Here is a 21,182-nt window from a genome sequence, read left to right as displayed (position 1 = left end):
ATTGCCCCGCTATACGGCAGTGTGCTAGCCCTTCATTATGCTGCAACTAGAAATATAGCCGGCGAAATGTGGGCTTCATCATCATCATCACTATCAGTCGGAAGACGTCCACTGCTGGATAAAGGCCTACTACAAAGATTTCCACGGCGATCGGTCCTGCGCTGCCCTCATCCAACGTATTCCGGCGATCTTGACCAGATCGTCGGTCCATCTTGTGGGTGGCTTACCAACACTGCGTCTTCCGGTACGTGGTCGCTATTTGAGGATTTTCCTGCCCCAGCGGCCATCTATGTCCATCGAACTATGTGCCGTGCCCAATGCCACTTCAGTTTCGCAATCATTTGAACTACGTCGGTAACTTCGCTTATCCTATGGACAGGGGCGTGCATATCATATAGGCAATTAGGTAATGCCTACCTTCTTATGAACTAAAACAAATAAATATAGCACTAGTGTTAAAGTTAATGTACTACTTACGGCAGGTATTCTACAGATTACATCTACGAAGCAAGCAGCGTTTCATACTTATGTAGTACTGTCCGACTAAAGCGCAACTACGACTAGTTACATCTACAGTGTCTTTCTTGCAAGAAAACTAATGCACGCCCCTGTCTTATTTTGCTCACCGGCCACTTTGAGAATATGTTTTTTTCTAGAGTATTTTCGTGTACTTTTTGCCTTTTTAGACTATATTTTTTAATCTACGCACGCCCCATCTGGGTGTTCTACTGCCCCCCCCGAAAGTCTCAAACGCCCACAAGGGGGCGTCATCGCCCACGTTGAGAACCTATGGCGTGGGCCCGTACCGCGGGCAGCGGCCGCCTGTAGGCCAGCAGCGACAGTAGCAGCGGGCCGGCGCTCCTCCACGGCAGCTGTCGCTCGCCCAGCCGCACCTCGAGGCGCCCGTCGTGTGCCAGACTCGCGCCGGCCCGGCAGAACTCCTCGTAGCTCAGCGCGCGGGACACGGCGCCCTCGCGGCAGTACACCTCCACCTCGCCCCTGCCACACCACACAATTACATTCCTTCATCCCTGCTCTAACAATATACTCCAACTGGGTATTCTCTTCCCGTGATAGCTGGCTCCCGAGATTGGCCTGAAGAATACGTCATCACAGTATTTTCTTTGATTAACACGAATCCCAGAAAACTCAGAGTCCCCCTGAAAACGAGACCTGGAAAGGTCTTGAAACGTCGGGTTAACTAAAATAAAAATGTAACTTTTACGCAAACATCTAATGTAAAACCGTTACAATTACACGCGTTTTAATCCTTTAAAAGTGTTTTATTTAAATACGTCATCAGTTGCGATGCCTGTTCTCAAACAATTTTCGAGTGAAACAACGCTATAGATGGGAGTGTTCCGACAAGTGTGGATATCATCCCCGCCATCTGAATGCGTTGCGATCCTCCACAGTGCGGTTTTCGAGGAGCTTTCTACCACGATCTACAAAGCTGTAGAATAAACTTCCTTGTGCGTGTTTTCGGGACGATACGACATGGGTACCTTAAAAATAAGCACGTACACCTTCCTTAAAGGCCGGCAACGCTCCTGTGACTCATCTGGTATTGCAAGATGTATGCGGCGGTGATCACTTAACACCAGGTGACCCGTACGCTCGTTTGTCCTCCTTTTTCATAAAAAAAATAGATGTGAGCGACACAACAACCGCCATGAAATGGCAAGCTGTCAGTATGACACTTGCAATAACACACAATGCGATGTCTTGCCATTGTGTGTGATTGAATTACCCGAGCAAAATGTGTTTTTTAACTTAATAAAGCAATTATGAACTAGTTTTTTACGTTAAATTTTTGCGCAAAAGTTACATATTTATTTTTATTTTGACTAACCCGACATTTCAAGACCTTTCCCGATCTCGTTTTCAGGGGGACCCCTCAGTCTATAATAATAAAAAATGTAACTTTTAAGCAAAAATCTAATATAAAAACAAAGTTACAATTAATTACACGCGTTTTAATCCATTAAAAGTGTTTTATTTAAATGTGTAACACTCACGTTAACCAAACAAAATACTAATGATGAACTAACAATTCACTAAATAAATTAATTTAAATCTAAATAGACGACTCACACGAATTACTAATTAGTTAAGCTAATTAGTATTTTTCATTAACTAGTGTATTTAAACTTATTTATTCTATTTAAACTTATTTTCTTTAGTTATTTTTACTACTGTAGTGTATTGACATCTAGTCTGAACTGAGTATGTGTTAACAGTCACTGTCATGACATCGACAGTGAAATTAGCTGTGTGACGTTGAGTGCTATTTAGGGAAAGCACAGTACAGCGGAAGGCCATTATCTCAGCGGATATTCCACAGGGAGTGCCGCTTGTGCCTCTCTCTCTCCAAGAGAAGGTCGCCTTCGATGAAGGCTTAGAGGGCACCTGCCCAAAGCCAACTGCAGGTGATGTTTGTGGGTAGGCACCTAGGTTTTCACGTGAGTCCCACATAACCAACGCAAGACTTAGGCTGCGTTGGTATGCATGACCATTCACCACCTCCCTCCCGTCGTTATCCCGAAGGGTAGCCCTTTCCCTTTGTTTGGGCGCAAAAAAAAAAAGCGGAAGGCCAGTTCTAATCAGAGCTATCGGTTGCGTGTCTCCGGGTGTAGTGCTGCATAGTAAAGATAGTAGTTGTTTCACTCGAAAGCAAACGAGGAACATTACAACTATATTACGCAATACTAACTTGGCGAGGAGTTTCTCGTCGTCATCGGAGTCAAGGTGCGGGGGTTCGAGCGAGACAGGTGAGGCGGGCGACGCGGGGGACTGGGGCAGGGAGGGGCCGTTGCCACTCTCGTACTCCTCCTCGGTGGGACCGGAGGGCACTCCCACTTCGCCACTCACTAAATATTACAAATAAATAAAACATATTGAGTTACTTAATAAAATCGCTCTTTTAGCGAACATTGCTCTTTCCACACGTTACCGGCTATATTAGGTTTTTTTTTTATGAAAAAGGTGACGAGACGAGCAGGACGTTCAGCTGATGGTTATTGATACGCCTTGCCCATTACAATGCAGTGCCACTCAGGATTCTTGAAGAACTCCAAAAATTTTGAGGGACACTACGAAGGAGCGTGACAAGCTACGTTTTACACTCGCGATTTGTATGTCACTTTGTGTAAGTGATTTGTATGTCACCAGTGGGAGGCTCCTTTGCAGAGGAAGCAGGCTAGATTATGTGTACCACAACGGTGCCTATTTCTGCCGTGAAGCAGTAATGTGTAAGCATTACTGTGTTTCGGTCTGAAGGGCGCCGTAGCTAGTGAAAAACTCGGCCAATGAGATTTAACATCTTAGGTATGTCTCAAGGTGACGAGCGCAGTTGTAGTGCCGCTCAGAATTTTAGCGATTTTTCAAGAAATCTTAGCGGTATTGCATTGTAATGGACAGGGCGTATCAATTACCATCAGCTGAACGTCCTGCTCGTCTCATCCCTTATTTTCATAAAAAAATCGTATATTAAAGTTTATGGTGGATACTGACTAGTAGGTCAATCCAGCGCTCGTTTTATATTTTACAAATACTTACCTTATTACTTTTCAGCCCTGATTTGCTACAAGTATGTGTCGCGTTCAGCATGATGTTATTATTAGATATCACCTGGACACTAAAGTCTTGGCAGGGTGATTACTAATTAATTATTTATTATTTTAAGACTACAATTATTAATAATCATTTGCATTGTTTTAACAAGAGTTCGATCAATTGAATTAGGCGTGAAGCCTATTAATAATAAAAAAAAACATATAAATCCGCTGCCTTTAATATTTGTAAAATTGAAATTTGAAAAGTGAATAATATAACATTAACTTATTATAAAATGCAATTATTGTGGTTGAACAGGTTAGCAATTACTGTAAAGTAGATCCTGTAGATGGAGCCACGACCTGAGAGTTGAACAAGACATGCCAAGATTTACGAACCATGCGTCAATGCAGTCTGTCAGTCCTGCATCCTTTATAAATATTGGTTACAAATTAAATTTGTATTAATATTTACCAGCTCTATATCGCTCCGCGTGGTGTTTGGGGAAGTACATGTCCGGGTCTACTTGGCCCTTGTCCAAGTCATCGAGGTACACGCCTTGGACAGCTTCAGTGGCGTTCGCATCTCTAGTTGATATAAATCGGAACATTCCGCTGAGGACGCCCCGTCGTCCGGGCCGATCTTCATCGGAGCTGAGGGGTTCGGCTGGGGACGCGGGCTCGGGGGGAGACGCAGGCGAGTCAGGGGTATTAACGAGCTGGGGGCGCAGGGGAGGTTCTGGCAGCTCCCCCCATCGCCACGACTGCGAGGACTTGTCCCCGGCCACGCTCCTAGCCAGCTCCATCTCTGTGTCTGACTGAACTGGAGTGCCATGACGCGACTCCTTCCTGTGCGACAATTTGATTTAAATTCAAATATTTTTATTCAGAAGAGGATATGATATCACTTATTGAAAGTTAAAACTACCACCCATTTGATATGCCTCAAACCTTAGATTATTTATACGTCTAGATAGAGTCTTTTGCTGTTAGACAACCGATGAACACAGGCCAGACTAAATACTTGTATGTCACTTTGTGTTAGTGTGCGTGAATATCTCAAAATAGAGGTTAGCTCTAAACTATTTTTTTTTATGTTTTCACAGGTGTCATAATCTATCTAGACGTATAAATGATCTAAGAAGATAGGATATATAATAATAAATACAAAAAAAAATTACTACAGACTCATAAATCATGTTAGTTAGTTAGACTTAAAAAAAATTACGTTAGTACTAAACCTAATCTTTACTAACTTATTATTACAATTTTGTGAGTCACTACTTCTCCATTCCATTACTCGTAGAGATAAAACAGTAGTGACTCATATATATATGTAAAGATATGATATTGCTTATTGAAAGTCTATCACCCATTCGAAAAAGTATGCCTCAGACCTGAGAAGAACGGGCGGAAGAGACTCAACGGGCTTCTATTATTTCATAAAAATATGGTTACAAAGTAATCGTATATAATTAATTTAATGTGTAAAGATAACTATGACCGAAAAGTCTGAAGGGCGCTGTAGAAGGCGCCCTAGAAGTTACTGGGCAAATGAGACTGAACATCTTATGCGCGCAATTGTAGTACCGCTCAGAATTTTTGGGTTTTTCAAGAATCCTGAGCTGCACTGCATTGTAATAGTTAGGGCGTATCAATTATCATCAGATGAACGTCCTGTTCGCCTCGTGGTCTCGTCTCTTATTGTCATTAAAAAAATTATTAGTTAATAGCCTGAAAGCGGTCGCTCCATTATCAATCTGTGTTATCATTAAGAAAGTCATTTATGTTATAACCTTTACCACACAAACGCTTTTAAACAATTCTTTTGTATTTCGCAATACATTTGTTTTGAATACTTTTTCATTATTATAAAATCATTACACCCCGAAAACTAAACTTAATACGATTGTCATTATAAATAATGCAGTTTCTATTTGAATATAACTTGACTTTATCCTATCGGAATGAGAATAAAATTATCTCTTTACACAAACATTATCATCAGATTACAACAAGTTTAAATATTTTACGAGCTTATCTTTATATATATAAACATTTCGTGGCACTAAGGCCGAAAAAGTCTAGTACTTGACTTTGACATTACGAAATGGATATTAATCCGCTACATCTTTATAATATTTAAACTAGCTGACCCAACAAACGTTGTATTGCCATATAAATTAATAAAAAAAAATTCAATAATTAAAATGTTTGGGGCACCAAATATATCGTAGATAAAATTTATCGTACGATATTAATCATTATATTCGATTGCCATCTTGCAACGCTTTTGCGTATACTGTGGATGGAATAGAATAATATTAAAATCGCGATACAAAAATAGGTGTTGATCGTAGACAGGAAAATTTGAAGTTGTATGTATTTTTTAATGCTGAATCAAACTAAAATAAAAATAAATGTCAAAGGGGTGGGTGACCCATATCATTTAGGGGTATGAAAAATATATGTTGGCCGATTCTCAGACCTACCCGATATACACACAAATTTTTAAACAAATTTGTTTAACCATTTCGGAGGAGTTTAGTAACAAACACTGGGATACGAGAATTTTATATATAAGATAAGATATAGTATTATTTCTATGAATTTAACATAAAAATAAAGAATTAACTTGATTTGCATTAACAAAGCAACAGTACATAAAATACAGTTAGGTAAAAAATCATTGATTGGCCTTCGCAACATAATTTTTTGCCGGCTTCTCAAGGAAGCACCCGGACATGACTCTTTTGAATAAAACGACATTTTTATAAAACAAAGATTTAAATAAATTACTCCGCGATTGTCCATTGTCTCCGAGTTTTATCCATGTGGGAAACAGTCGTGATAGTATGTATAAAAAACTTAATTTAAGGAACGAAAATAAGTACCTACTTAATAAAAGTTAAAAAATTTACAACAGTAACTTTTCGTGTCAATATACTAGCGTATAAACAAACGAGGCGTGCGAGAGAGAAGAACATATCTAACGGAGATTACAGCAAATAGAACTGTAACGAATTTTGACTGACAAGTAGTAAAAACCTTTTTGCTCTTAATAGTGATTTTCATTATTATAACACTAGAAATAAGGGATTGCTTGAAACTAATTCTAGTAGGCTTCATAAGATACATAGTAGCTTTAAGGGTAAATGTATACACTTCTATAATAAAGTCCCAGCCTCTGTTCAGACATTATTAGTAGTATCTAGTAGTTATTAGAAATGACATCAAAAAGAATTCTAAAGGAATCACTTTTGAGAAAATAAATGCCTTAAAGAGTCAGTCACGCTTAGTATTCCTCCTCGCGTCGTATTCCTGATTGCTGAGGGTCATGGTTTCATAATCTTTGCCTGTTTATGGCTACGTGCGGTGCGTCATGAAGTCCGGTATCCAGAGATTTGCGGATTTGATCAGACCATCTTAAAAGGCTGCGACCTCTAAGAAGGCTCGTCGTCCGTCTAACTTCCCAGTAACCATCAGTTGTTCGAGGTTGCGGCCATCTTTTCTGGCGATATGTCTGTAACTATAAGATTCTATGGAGGCAGATGGATGAGTGTCTGGTTTTTACACCTAGAGTGTTAAGGATGGATTGGTTGGTGCGGAATGCAGTCCAAGGGATTTGAAGCATCTTCCTCCAGCACCACATCTCAAAGGCATCAATCCGATCTCTGTCGGCCTACTTTAGTGTCCATTTCTCAACCCCATAGCTGAAGATGGAAAAAACGAGACGGTTGACTAGCCTTATTTTGGTTTTTCGTGAGATGTAACGCTCATGCCATATTATTCGGAGTTGCATTGCAGTTTTGGCATTTTCCAACACCTGATTTCGGAAGACCCGTTGTTACTGAACGCTTAGCATTAACCTCCTTAGTATTTTGGGTATTATACTGAATAGTTAAAATTGTTCACGCATCATCGGGCTGCCAGGTCGTTTATACGCTAGTAAATTATAAATCCTATGTAGCTAGTAGCATACTAGAACTATCTATGTCATTATAGAAAATTTATTGAAGTAGGCGTTATTTTGCGGAAATCCATAATTATCCAAATGTTTTGAGTTTTCTTTTGTGTTAATTCCGCCAATATTTGTCTTCAAACAATTCGACACGTGTTCCGCCCCTACACGAGGAATGCTCAGGAGATGTTGACTCGCCAAACTCTGGCACGAGACATTGACAATTAGTAGTTAAGAGTCAGTCACATTGATATTGAGTCTCGTGCCGAATTGAAAAAAACACGTGTCGAATTCTTTGAAGACACATATTGGCGGAATGAACACTAAAGAAAAATCAAAACAATTGGGTATGTCATTATATGTTTTACTTTTCACCGTCTCCCACAGCTTAAAACATCTTGAAAATATTGAATGAATTGAACGATTGCCACCAACTCAACACTTTTAGATTTTTAAACATACTATAGAACTGATAACCACGTGGATATATTCACGTGTAAAGACAATGTGTCTATACTCAATGCCAAGTGTAATGTCATTAGCGCGTGGTTATAATAATATGTAAATTTGCGCAAAAAATTATTACAAGCAAAATAAGTTTCTTGTTGTTGGGATTATTACAATCGAGCGAAAGACACATTTATTTCTACGCAACTACGATCGATAATTGAATAATATTTAACACTCCGAGTCATTCAACGATTATTTAAATAGCCATCACAAGATGGTATTTCTTTATTAGTGCGGGTAAATAACCAGACAGTTTGGTTGTACACTAGCCAACAACGTAGCTGGTAGGTATTTTATATTACTCGATGTTCAACGAAAAAACTGAATTATTGATGTAGTATGGGGCGGAAGTAAACAAGTAGATGCATTGTTTACGTGAGCTTAATGCTGTAGGCATGACATGGCAGATGAGCACAAAAACAGATTTTTATCAAACCCATAACCATGTGATTGCCGTCGCTTATAGTTTCCAGTAATAGGGTTATTCACAAACTAAGACCGAAATGATCCGAAATTCAAATGGTCCGCGTCGCTTCGTCAGAACTGTGCAAAATACTCGAATATAATTAAATCCACACCAGATGTGGGACAACTGCTTTTTTATGCGGAAATCGAACCCTATCTCCGTCTATGACCTTGTTGACAGGCTGACACCCTTTTTGTAATATAGTCTTCTTTTATGGAGAAATGAGATAAATGAGCGTACGGGTCACCAGATGGGAAGTGATCACCACACCACACTCTGCCAGCCTTTAAAGTAGACGTTTCTGATGTATGGTGCGAAGATGAAATTGACTACTGTTCGCTATATTGCGGAAAATTACCAACCACCTCAGACACGTCACAAATTAGAATTTCATCCCTAACATCTGGATGTGTGGCGTTCCTCCACAGTTTTCGGTCTTCGAAGAACTTTCTCCCACGTACAGCCAAGCTGTGGAATGAGCTTCCTTATGCGGTGTTTCCAGGACGATACTTCAAAAAAATTGCGTACATCTTCCTAAAAGGCCGGCAACGCTATTGTGATTCCTCTGGCGTTGCAAGAGAATGGTGGAAGTGATGATCACTTAACATCAGGTGACAATTCAGGTCAGGTACTACCCACACTACAAATATCTTATCTGATGAAAATTAATTTATCCAATTTAAATTGAATATTAAATGATTCATAATGGAATAAGTGCGAAAGCGTGAACAGTAATCACACAAACCTACGTCGACGCGTGATATAGCACAGTACCTACTAATGTGATTGTGTCAAAGCGAACATACAACAAAGAAATGTATTATGATAATGAATTAGAAACAATATCTTCTGGAACGGCGTTTATCAGACTTAACTCCCGTTAATTATCGACTCCCGAGACGCATTACTACGGGGAGTGTCCGGAGGAATTGTTGAGCTTAATACCAGCAGAAGCCTAATTTCACCACTGGATATCACGTCAAAATGCGTGCACCAAGTTGATGACTGATATTCCAAAATCGCCCGATTCGCAAGAAATTTCTTTCCTCGCGCAGCTACTTTGTTTGTTAATATAAATAATTATGACTAGAGACCGGCTTATATGCAAATGTATATTGCATATGCTTTTTTACGCTCGATCTCGCTCATCGTTCGATGCTTTTCATAGTTAACCCACACATTGCACCCAAATTTAAATTCTGCCCAGTAACCTCTGTAGACGTAGAACGCTCCTTTTCCGCTTACAAAAATTTACTAAGCGATCGTAGACACAATTTGTCTACAGAACATTTAGAACAGTACTTAGTAGTACATATTTATAAAGGCAAATCTTAATTTCATTGTTACCTAAGTAGGTATATCTTGTAATAATATTTTCACAAATACGATTGTCAGTACAAGCCTTTATAAAATAAAATAAAAATATTCAAAAATATGACTTTTTACTTTTTCCTGTTTAATTGTATGCATATTTTGGCCCTTTTTATGGATTTTCGTGCATATTTTATCAATTTTACTTGCATATTTTGGGCATTTTTTGTAGCATGTAATCCGATCTCTAATTATGACTGTTGATTTTTGACGGAATTATTTAATTAAATATAAGAAACGAAGAATTAACATATTAGTAATAACGAAACGAAAAGAAATATCGTTTCCATACAATTTGATAAGTCTTTAAAGTGATAACCCTCACTTCTGCGATTAATACACAAACAAAATTTTATGAACGATGCGGGACTCGAACCCGCTTCGAACGAACGACTTCTCGCGTTCCGTGCGAGTGCTCTTCCAACTGAGCTAACTGTTCGATTGACTTATCGTCATAAAATCTTGTATGATTTTTTCAACTCTCAGTTCCAACTTCGTTTGCATTACAACAATATGACTAATATGAAATTATTCATAATTGATTAAAATTATTCATGCAATATTTTACAATTCTAATAGTGGAAGGTTGATCCATTAAATATATGTTAGATTTGTTTAACAATACAATGATGCGTGCTGATGATGAAATCATAAACCTAAAAGACTACCCAAAACCAATAATAAGTGATTGAACTTTATACTGCGATAAACTTACATGAATGAATATATATTAATGGAAGTGAGTGTATTAGAATTAAGATGAATAAAGCGTTTGTAAAATTAAAAGGATGTTTACGAGTGTCTGGAGGCTGCATGCACCTCGAAGGCTGTATCGGAAAGCGCCAATGGAATACGGTTTTCACCATTCAGCTTCATATTCGACATTTCTTCACTGTAATGATGCAAATGCTAGCTTTAATGATAAATTAATCACGAGTGCCTATGATTTTAAATTAACAAAAAACCCTTAGCATGGAAATAATGATTTTAGTGAATAGTTTAAAATGTTCATATCGCTTTCCACTCGCATAACTGCAAGCAGGTCATGTCGATAACCTCATATAAATTTAAGCATATTTTTAGTAACGGTTCCGATAAAATGAATAATAATTAGAAATGATTCATAGCATACCTAAGTGTTGCCGCCTCGGTGTCACTAAAGAAGTTAATATCGGTGGTATTTGGTATGACAGCCGGTTGGCAGGTGAGATCAGACTGACCAGACATTGAACTGTTCGACGGTTTCCTTTGGTGCTTCTTCTTCGTATTAACTTTCCTCGTCTTCTTTTTCTTCTTTCCATTACCGTTTGGCTTCACATCATCTTGATTTGCAACGGAATCAATTGGCCGGAAGTCGTTATGTTCGCTGATCTTTTGCACAGTCTGATTAGCTTCACTTTCAGCGGGTCCCAGTTGCGTGGCTGAGAACGTTTTTGGCCTGGAGTCCGTCCAGTCAGAGCTTGACTCATTAATGCCATCCATTTCGAACAACGCATCATTCTCAGGATCGGTCTTACTAATAACTTCTTTGGTAATATTCTTTGTATGTTTACTTAGGTCTGGTTTCTGCATTGTTTTTCCGTCGGCGGTATATCTGTGGAGAAATTATTTATGTACTATAAAAGAGTATAAGTAGATATATCATACCTTATTATGTATAAATTTCGTATGATAAATAAATAATTACGCTGACTTTCACTTTGACTCGATCTTGTACTTGTACATCTTGACAGCTTGTGATCTCAATTGATTTCATATATTTATGTCCAATATTGGAAATATTAGCAGGTGGCTGGCAGAATTAATATATTTTCAATAATAACGCCAATTTAATTTCAAATATTATAGAAACATATTAAGAATTATTTAGGTAACCTTATAATTAATAGTCGAGGTAGCATTGATAAATAGCAACAACTCTTCTTCCAAGCACACATAAAGTATATCCGACTCATATTTCGCCTCAAACGAATCATCTTCGCGTTGAGTTGATCGCACGCACGTTTTGTTGGCATTGGCATAGTAATGTATAAGCAATTACATAATTGGTGCTTAGTTCTTTTGTTTCTGGTACATCACATTTACTTACCGTCTCTTTGTGTAGTCGGAGGCCTGTCCATGATCCGGCTCCACTGCAGACAGTGAGTTCCTTCGCCGCGGTTCGTACAGGCCGTCGAACCTGCTGGCGGGAATGGGTGAGGTGGCAAGGTGCGCCGAGCATTCAGCCTCATCTTCTCCCACTTCTACCACAAAGAACGCCTCGCCAGACTCCCCTAGTTTCATATGAATCGGAAGTGTTTCGCCATTAAGCTCGAGATCCACCTAAAAATAAATTGCAATATACAGGATTTATTCATTAAGTGTGACCAGGCGATTATTCCATAACTATTACAGATATCAGACAACTTTATACTGATATGGAAAGTGCATTACCTTATCGGTAAAATGACATCAATAACGTTTCAAAAATCAAACGAGAAGTATCCAAAATTTTGATAATAAGCACTCTCATATCAATCTCACTCACCTGGAGCTGAACTTGAGCATTATGCATGCACGTGAGATCGAAAAAGTGACGAGACTTCCTATGTGAGAACAAAAATCACCAATATAGCCCAAACGCTTGCGACTTAGTATGAGATTGGTACAAATTCATTAGTTTCCTTATTCTAAAAGGTTGTTTTAGCTTTGTACTGATATTAAAGGAAACTGTTTATTGACCCAACGAAGTAATAAAACTATCTTTTAATAGAATAATATTTAATTCTTAGTAAGTACCAAATTTTGTATTCAATGCAGCTGAAGTTCGAAGTGACGTCCTTGTTGTGCGATATAATGTATTACATTACCTTTACTAATCTCATACTAAATGTATAGGGTTTCATATGAAAATTTGGGATACTTCTCGTTAAATTTTTAAAAATTCATGTCATTGAATTGATTACTTTCGATATCAATTCTAAGTTTTTTGATATCTATTATAGTTTCGGTATAATCGCCTGGTCGCACTTAATGATTATATCCTGTATATTCAAGCATTTTCATATTCATTATACTTATCTACGATTACTGCTATACTCTTAAATTTCTTACAATATGCTACACAAAAACTAAATTCATTTCAATAACCATATTCACTTTAAAAATGTTGTTTCATATAGAAGCAGATAATAATTATATTCAGAAAAATAAGGAAAATAAAAGGCTCGTTTCCCTCAAAGCAGGTACGCTTTCTTTCATTTATAACGGCCATTAGTTCCGCAGTTTAACGTTCGCAAACAATTCGAACGCTCACATTTAAATTTGCCATCTTTAAAGTACTTTTTATAAATAACAGGTGTCCCCCACCAAGACAAATATTTGTGCCAAATTTTTCATATAATTCTCGAATGGATTTGTTTCCCACATTTGGCAAATTTCCAAATCCACGGCGTGATCGCCCGCAGATTTCCTCTGTCGTTTTGGCAAAAGATAAGGGTATGATGCATAAATCTAAACAAAACTAAATGTATACATAATATTAGTGGCTATAGCTGAAAATACTTTTGTCTAGAGTGCATCATTTGAAAAGTTTTAGCATTTAATACAGTTCGTTGAGCATGAAGTTTCTTTAACAATAGCGACTATACAGACCAAAGAGTATTTAACTAGAGCTAAAAGTGAATATTCCAGCTGCGTAATATTTGAATATTTAACCAGTGGGAGGCTTGCACAGGATGCCGGATATATTGTGGGGAACCCAACGGCGCCTTTGTCTGCTTTCGGTCTGAAGGGCGCCGTAAGTAAGAATTTACTGGGAAATGAGACTAAGCATCTTATGTCTCAAGGTGATGAGCACAATTGTAGAGCATCTCAGAACTTTTGGGTTTTTCAATTATCCTACACTGCATTCACATGGGCAAGGCGTATCAATTACCATCAGCTGAACGGTCTGCTCGTTTTGTCCCTTATCCTTATCTCAGGGTCGTGCTTTGGTTTTCTAGCAAGGAAGGCACTGTAGATCTAACTAGTCGTAGTTGCGCTTTAGTCTGACAGTACGACATAAGTTGTATGAAACGCTGCTTGCTTCGTAGATGTAATCTGTAGACTGCCTACCGTAGGTAGTAAATTAACTTTAACACTAGTGCTATATTTATTTAGGTTTATAACGAGGTAGACACTGCCTAATTGCCCATATGATATGTACGCCGCTGCCCTTATTGTCATAAAAAATGCGACCTTAATACAATATACAGTACTAACTAGTATCTACTATTAATTGCATACAAATTGTGTTGTAACTTGTTTCCGTTGCTGATATCTTGAAATAATAATTGTTCCAGTTATTATGACAACAAACTCTCTATTAACAATATCATCATTTCCTTTGCAACAATAACAGTAATTACATTAATTAATATTATTGTAAATGTCTGTCATTAAAAACATTGTAATGCGAACGTCACCGATATAATTTTATTTATTTGTGATTAATACAAGTATTTTAACTGACTGATAGAAACTCGACTATTTTTTTGTAAATCTGTCTTTACAGAGAACGCCCAAGAACAGGTCACGTAGACGTAATGTAACTAATTCTATTAGGCTTCATAAGATACATAATAGCTTTAAGGGTTAATGTATACACTTCTATAATAAAGTCCCAGCCACTGTTCAGGCATTGTCTATAAATAAATTTAAATGTTTTATAAAAAAAAAATGGCTCTGTCGTAAATCCTATTACTCCACTGCTGAATATCTAAATGATCGGACACCCTGGGACTAAATTGTGATTATTTTATAGCGATAGAAATGACTGTACAATATTGTATATTTTTATTGAAAAGAGCGCAAAAAAAGAATGCTGGGAGAGTTTCTTGCACCGCTTCTTCTCTCTCAGAGCGCCATTTGTTTCCGAAGCGGTAGTAGTATCTAGTATATTAGAAATGACATCAAAAAGAATTCTAAAGGAATCAATTTTGAAAAAATAAATGCCTTTTATGCCGTTTGACGACCTATACAAGGAAGATTTTTTTATTCGGTTATTTTTGTATGTATGCTTAAGTCCTAAGGCTATGATTAACAGTTTTGGTTAGGTCCTTTAAAATGATTTATAATAAATAAGTTAAAAAAAAAACAATAAAAAATATCAAGTGACTAATACAATATGTAAAACAAAACGTTTGAAACTACTGGCTTGTAGTATTGCCACGCTCTATTTATGATCTACAGTTTCTTCGGAGGCTTTTGAATTTGAAACCTCATCTTATATCGAAACTAAACCTCGCTGTTCCAAAAACTCAACCGAGAGCGTGTAAGAAATATAATCAATTTCTCTGTAATTATGCAGGATCTAATTTAGGCTATTTCTCTCCCTTGAATAGAATTACCAGGGAATATAATAGTCATCACGATGAAGTCGACATATTTGATCGTTACTTACATAAATTTAAAAAATATATTAAAACGGTTCTTTCAAGGGAGGGATGACCTCAATCGTTATTTTTCTTTTTTGTGTAAATTTATATTAATATTGTACTCATAGATATATAATAATTTATAGTTCTTATTTTATTTTGTGGCTTAATTTAATTGAATAGCATGTCATTTTCGCCTATAATTGAGGCATCACTTACCATGTGAATGTTATTGTTTTTGTATTATACTGTGTTTATATTAGTGTATACCTTGTTGGCGGAATTTAATAAATAAATAAATAAATAAATAAATAAATAACACTATCTGGCCAAAGTACAATACTCTGACCAAATAATGGACTGTGCTATTTTAAACAAACTTATTATTAATTGGCATAGGGCAAGAATTCCATATATTGATAAAACATAATATATCTCTTACCGCCACTTTTAATGTTCGTTCTATATATCAAGAGATTTTTTGGAAACCAAATTTTATATCAACCGACACTGGATCCTAAATCTGCATTTCAATATTAGGTACGTCAATCTTAATTTTCAAGTCCATACAAAAACAAAACTAAAAATACTAATAGGTCATCTTATTGATGAATTGAAAAAGACATCACCATAATATCCATACATCGGTATTGAAATGTCAAAAACAGGAGACGTGTTTAACACTGACCTCTACTATATACCACTGGACTGGCGGATGTCAAAGTGCTTTTGTGCCTGTTTGATATTCGCCATTTTGGCGCTGTTGGCGCCATATAGCGAGAGTCTGCGGTACTAAAACTAGTAACTAGTAACCTCAGCAAAATCGATAGATGGTGGGAAACTATTTTACAACAAAAAAATTATGTACTTTATTACGTTGATTCTTGTAAGTAAGTATACATGACACGGAAAACGAACGAAATGCAAAAATACTTCAGACGTACGTTCCTTTGCCGCCATTTGTATTATACATCAAAATTAGTTCTCTGGACGCTCGCGAGTTGCGCTTCAATAAGGCATAAAAAATTTGCTGTCAAACATATGGAACAGCCTGTCCAATGGTATTTATATAGGTCAGCGAAGTTCAATCATCTTAAGTTTTCTACGCATTGTTTGACAATTAAAGCCAAAACACAGTATATCTATTTGTAAATGAATGAATTGTAAAGTGGTGTTGCATCATGTCAGTTTTCGAAAAAATAAAACGCAGTGAAATAAGTCTAAGGGCTATATTTCACCGGGACACCACGGTGACGCAACCAGTCGCGCCACCGTGACCGTGGTGTCCGCAAGCTACCAAATTAGACACCAGAATCATGACGCGTCCGAGCTGGTCGCGCCACCATATTCTCCCTATAAAGCTAAATAATATATTTTGTTCGTAGCGGCGACTGGTTGCCCCACCGTGGTGTCTCAGTGTAATATAGCCCTAATACTTTAGACTTAATAACGCCGGAGATTAAAAACTCACAAAAATATAGAATTTTTATAGAATTTTATTTACTTGCTTCCGAAGTATGTGATAATTTTATAATGTATTGCATTCTTCCTTCACATACGGGTTCATTTATCACATCAAACTATAATCGCTGCAATTTGATATAATGGTTCTCTAGTTACTGAGAAACACACCATGAAGTCTCTTACGTAAGCTTTACGTATACCTAACAGTCTAATAATAGGCACTATCATATAAAAACATTCTAAGGAGAATCATATTATTATGTTAACGTCACAATAGCACTTAGGTTCGTGGCACATTAGTTTAACAACCAGTGGGTGGCTCCTTTACACAGGATGCCGGCTAGAATAATCTAGCCATAAGGGTACAACAACGGCGCCTATTTCTGCCGTGAAGCAGTTATGCGTAAGCATTATTGTATTTCGGTCTGAAGGGCGCCGTAGCTAGTAAAATTACTGGGCAAACGAGACTTAACATCTTGTGTCTCAAGATAACGAGCGCACTTGTTCAGGCTTATCAAAAATACTGAGCGGCACTGCATTGTAATGGGCAGGGCGTATGAAATACCGCCAGCTGAACGTTCTGCTCGTCTCGTACTATATTATCATAAAAAAAAAACTGAATGTATAATAGAAAAGGCACATGAACCACACGATAGAAGTTACAACATAATATTGCACATCTAGCCGAGACACACAGGTATATATTATGTGGTTATTGACCTAGTGGGATATTTTCGACATAATCGATAGTATTTTGGATGTGGCAATTTCCTAATTATATAATCTGAATGTAAGTTGCAGCAACCTTATGATTGCTGATAAGAACAATAATTATATTTGTAATTTTTAATGTGACAGTATAGGAACTATTTTTTTTTTATATATTTAGTTCAATATTTTGTAATCTGCGTAATAATTTGGCATTTAGCTAGAGGTTAAACAGTTTTAATTGGTCTTGGTATCAGTCCATAGACCAATCCCTTTTTTTAATGCCAATATTTTATAAAATATTGAGATCTTAAGGTAATTTTCTCTTTAGTCTGTTGTACGAACTTTTATTCATCAGATTGCAGGCGAATGCGTTTGGGGTGGGCTTTAATACGTTTTGCGTAAGACTTTAGTTTATTAAGTAATTATCTCCTGTTATAATAAATATCCGGACGACGATTATTAAGAATGTACAAAACTTGATAAAAAAACACTAATAGGACATCTGGATTCGAACTGTTCTGTCATCTGTTTTCCGGATCACCAAATGTCCCATCTGAGATATATATATATATATATATATATATATATATATATATACAGTCTTGTATATAGTGGCGAAATTTATCTTTGAATTCTAATGTTATTGTAGCTGTTTCTCATCAAAACACGGATAAAACTACATTTTTTAAAATTGAAACCAAGCTAGATCGATTTCTCGCCCCTGAAACTACCTGTATACTAAATTTAATTAAAACCGTTGGAGACGTTTCCGAGATTCAGAATATATGTATACAAGAATTGCTTATTTAAAGATATAAGATTTGTAATTTTTATTGTGACAGACGGGAACTCTTCACATAAATTATTAGTAACCAAAGGAAACGTGGATAGTTTTCAAACATATAGCCAATTATTCCCTTTTATTATCAAGCCATCAAACGAAAGAGAAAGGGTGTTTAACGAAGCGTGAAAAAAAGGGAGATCGCTCGCGTTGTTCTTTGAAGTGGATGAGGCCTATGATATTTGCAACGAGTTTTACTTCACGCTTATCGCTATGCCAAGGCTGAGATCTAGGCTAGACCGTACTTAGACTTTGCTCCGACTTTACTTAAGAAAACTGATCTGAGTGTAGGCTTATCATAATCTTTGATTTCGTTTTGTATAGTCATTTGACAGCTGAAATTATGGTGAGCTTGTTCTTAGTGAGCTTACGGCCGTTCCCAATATACTATCTACATATAGAGATAAATTACTACCTTCTACTGTCAGTAATTAGCTGTCAATAATCTGAAGCTGACCCAATATATCCGATAAGTCATTCTTATCGCCTTATATTAGAGCGCGTGAATTGCAATTTCCATAAGCTATCCGTCGTCCGATTGACAGACAGCGTGTACGGATGAGTTACCGTCGATAAGTTTATTGGGACAGAGAAGTCTACGATAGTAACGATTTTTTATCTCAGGTAGGCCACAACCGGAGATAGACTGAATACTGGGAATGGCCGTTAGTCAACTTCGCATTTATCGCACCAAGCAAGTTTTACGCAAGTAAAGTTTGAGCAAAGTCTTAGTATTTACTTTGTACATAAACTAATGCTGAGATCTATAGATCGTTGAATCGCTTTCAAATATAAAAGGACAAAATGTAAATCACTGTGGGATATCATATCATAGCAAGTTTTACAGGCAACCCTTGTATATATTTTAAGCGACTGGACGTTCAGACAGCATTGTAGATAGCTATAGAACGAAGGAGTTAAGAGAAGAAGGAGAACTTGCTGCTAGATAACCGATGAAAGCCGGCCAGGTTTATTACTCTAGTGTGCGTGACAAGCTACGTCTTACACTCGTGATTTGTATGTCACTTTGTGTTATACTAAAAGTTAATTCTTATATAATTTATATATCTAGACAGAGCCTCTTGCTGCTAGATTACCTATGAAAACAGGCCAGGTATATAACTTTAGTGTGCGTAGCAAGCTACGTCTTACACTCGCGATTTATATGTCACCTTGTGTTATGCTTAACAGTAAGTCTTAGATAATTTATATGTTTAGGTAGAGCCTCGTGCTGCTCTAGACAACCGATGAAAACAAGCCAGGTTTATTACTTGAGTGTGCGTAGCGAGCTACGTCTTACACTTGCGATTTGTATGTCACTTTGTGTTAGTGTGCTTGGATTGCTCAAAATCGAGGTTAACTGTCAGTCGGCAACCTCAATTTTTTTCGACGTTTTCACGGCTCTCACAGTTTTTCTAGATTCGAGACGTATAAATGACCTAAGTAGTTAGTATCTAAAGATGTGAAAAATAAATGAAAGCTAATTCTTGTCTTACGATAAAAGCAACCAAGATCACTCTGTTACGGCCGTTCCCAATATACTATATCTACAGATATAGATAGAGATAAATTACTACCTTCTACTGTCAATAATCTGCAGCTGTCACAATATACCCGATAAGTCATTCTTATCGTCTTATATTGGGACGCGTGAATTGCAATTTCCATACAAACTTCTATCACTTGTAAGCTATACGTCACCCCATTAACAGACAGCGTGTACGGATAAGGTCAGTTAGCGTCGATAAGTTTATTGGGACGAAAAAGTCATATCTCAAGTAAGAGAAAGACTGAATATTGGGAACGGCGGTTAGGCATTTACGTATTAGATTATATACCGTTATATGAATTGATGTAATTAACAGCGAATAACACTTGCATATTTATTAATTTTGTTGGCTGCCTTATTTCCGTTCTTAGCTTTAGGCTCCAGGATGTGATCAAAGATGAACGTGACTTGAAGCCTTCTTGTTCGTACAAGCTCTTTGTCTACACAATATACTCGTAATACTCTCAATACATGGAATAATGAATATTATTTGACAGAGCCATCTCAGACGCCTTCTCGATCGGTGATTGCTTTGTGCTGAGCCCACGAAAGCTATCGTGCTCGAAAAGTAGAAAATAATAACTAACGTATTCTATAATTCTTGACGAATAATTTCGTATGAACCCAATAACTATTTATTATGATATAATAAATATACGATACGCACGGAACTGAACGGCTCTTATACTATAAGAATGAAAAAAAGTGAGAACGGTCAAGCTAGTTTTCTTTAAGGAAAAAGTGACGAAACACGTTCATCTTATGCATTATTTCATTAAAATACCGTGCCACTCGGGATTCTAGAAAAACCAAAAATTGCGCTGGACGCTTTGAGACTTAAGGTGTTAAGTTTCATGTGCCAGTAATTTCAGTGCCTGTTTCCTTCAAATCTAAACAATAATGGTTGCAGCTATAGACCTTGAGGGCCGAAAAGGGGGGCCGCTGTGGTACTAATATACCTGGCATTCTGTGCAAAGAAGCCTCTCACTGGTAGGGTTACCATCCGTCTCAATTAATCCGGATTTTTAAACTCTAGTCCGGATTTTGTCCGGCTGTCCAACTTGACTGGATTTTATTTTTAACTAGCTGACCCGGCAAACGTTGTTTTGCCATATACAGTATAATTCATGCGATAGTTTTATAAATAATAGCCTGTGTTATTCTGGTGTATAAGCTTTATTATTGTAAAGTTTCATCAAAATCCATTCAGTAGTTTTTGCGTTAAAGATGTACAAACATACATCCAGACATACAAACTTTTACATTTATAATATTACTAGCTGACCCGGCAAACGTTGTTTAGCCATATAAAGTATAATTCACGCGATAGATTTATAAATAATAGCCTGTGTGTTATTC

The 21,182-nt window shown here is 37.1% G+C and overlaps 1 protein-coding gene across 4 annotated transcripts in view; it reads right to left on the bottom strand.

The window, feature by feature from the left end:
• LOC126969349 (phosphatidate phosphatase LPIN3) overlaps positions 1 to 21,182 on the bottom strand; it is an 83,331-nt gene that overhangs the window by 19,181 nt on the left and 42,968 nt on the right. For 3 of the 4 annotated variants that reach the window (XM_050814704.1, XM_050814703.1, XM_050814706.1), the window contains exons 3-8: positions 11,952 to 12,184; positions 10,995 to 11,456; positions 10,659 to 10,754; positions 4,030 to 4,403; positions 2,714 to 2,870; positions 807 to 999 (exon numbers count right to left, since the gene is read on the bottom strand). In XM_050814704.1, the coding sequence (XP_050670661.1) occupies positions 807 to 999; positions 2,714 to 2,870; positions 4,030 to 4,403; positions 10,659 to 10,754; positions 10,995 to 11,456; positions 11,952 to 12,184 (1,515 nt within the window). The remainder of the gene's footprint in view (positions 1 to 806; positions 1,000 to 2,713; positions 2,871 to 4,029; positions 4,404 to 10,658; positions 10,755 to 10,994; positions 11,457 to 11,951; positions 12,185 to 21,182) is intronic. The other variant, XM_050814705.1, reaches the window with a different exon arrangement.

Source organism: Leptidea sinapis, chromosome 18, assembly GCF_905404315.1.
Source record: "Leptidea sinapis chromosome 18, ilLepSina1.1, whole genome shotgun sequence".
NCBI lineage: Eukaryota > Metazoa > Arthropoda > Insecta > Lepidoptera > Pieridae > Leptidea > Leptidea sinapis.
This window is presented reverse-complemented; position numbering and strand designations above follow the sequence as displayed.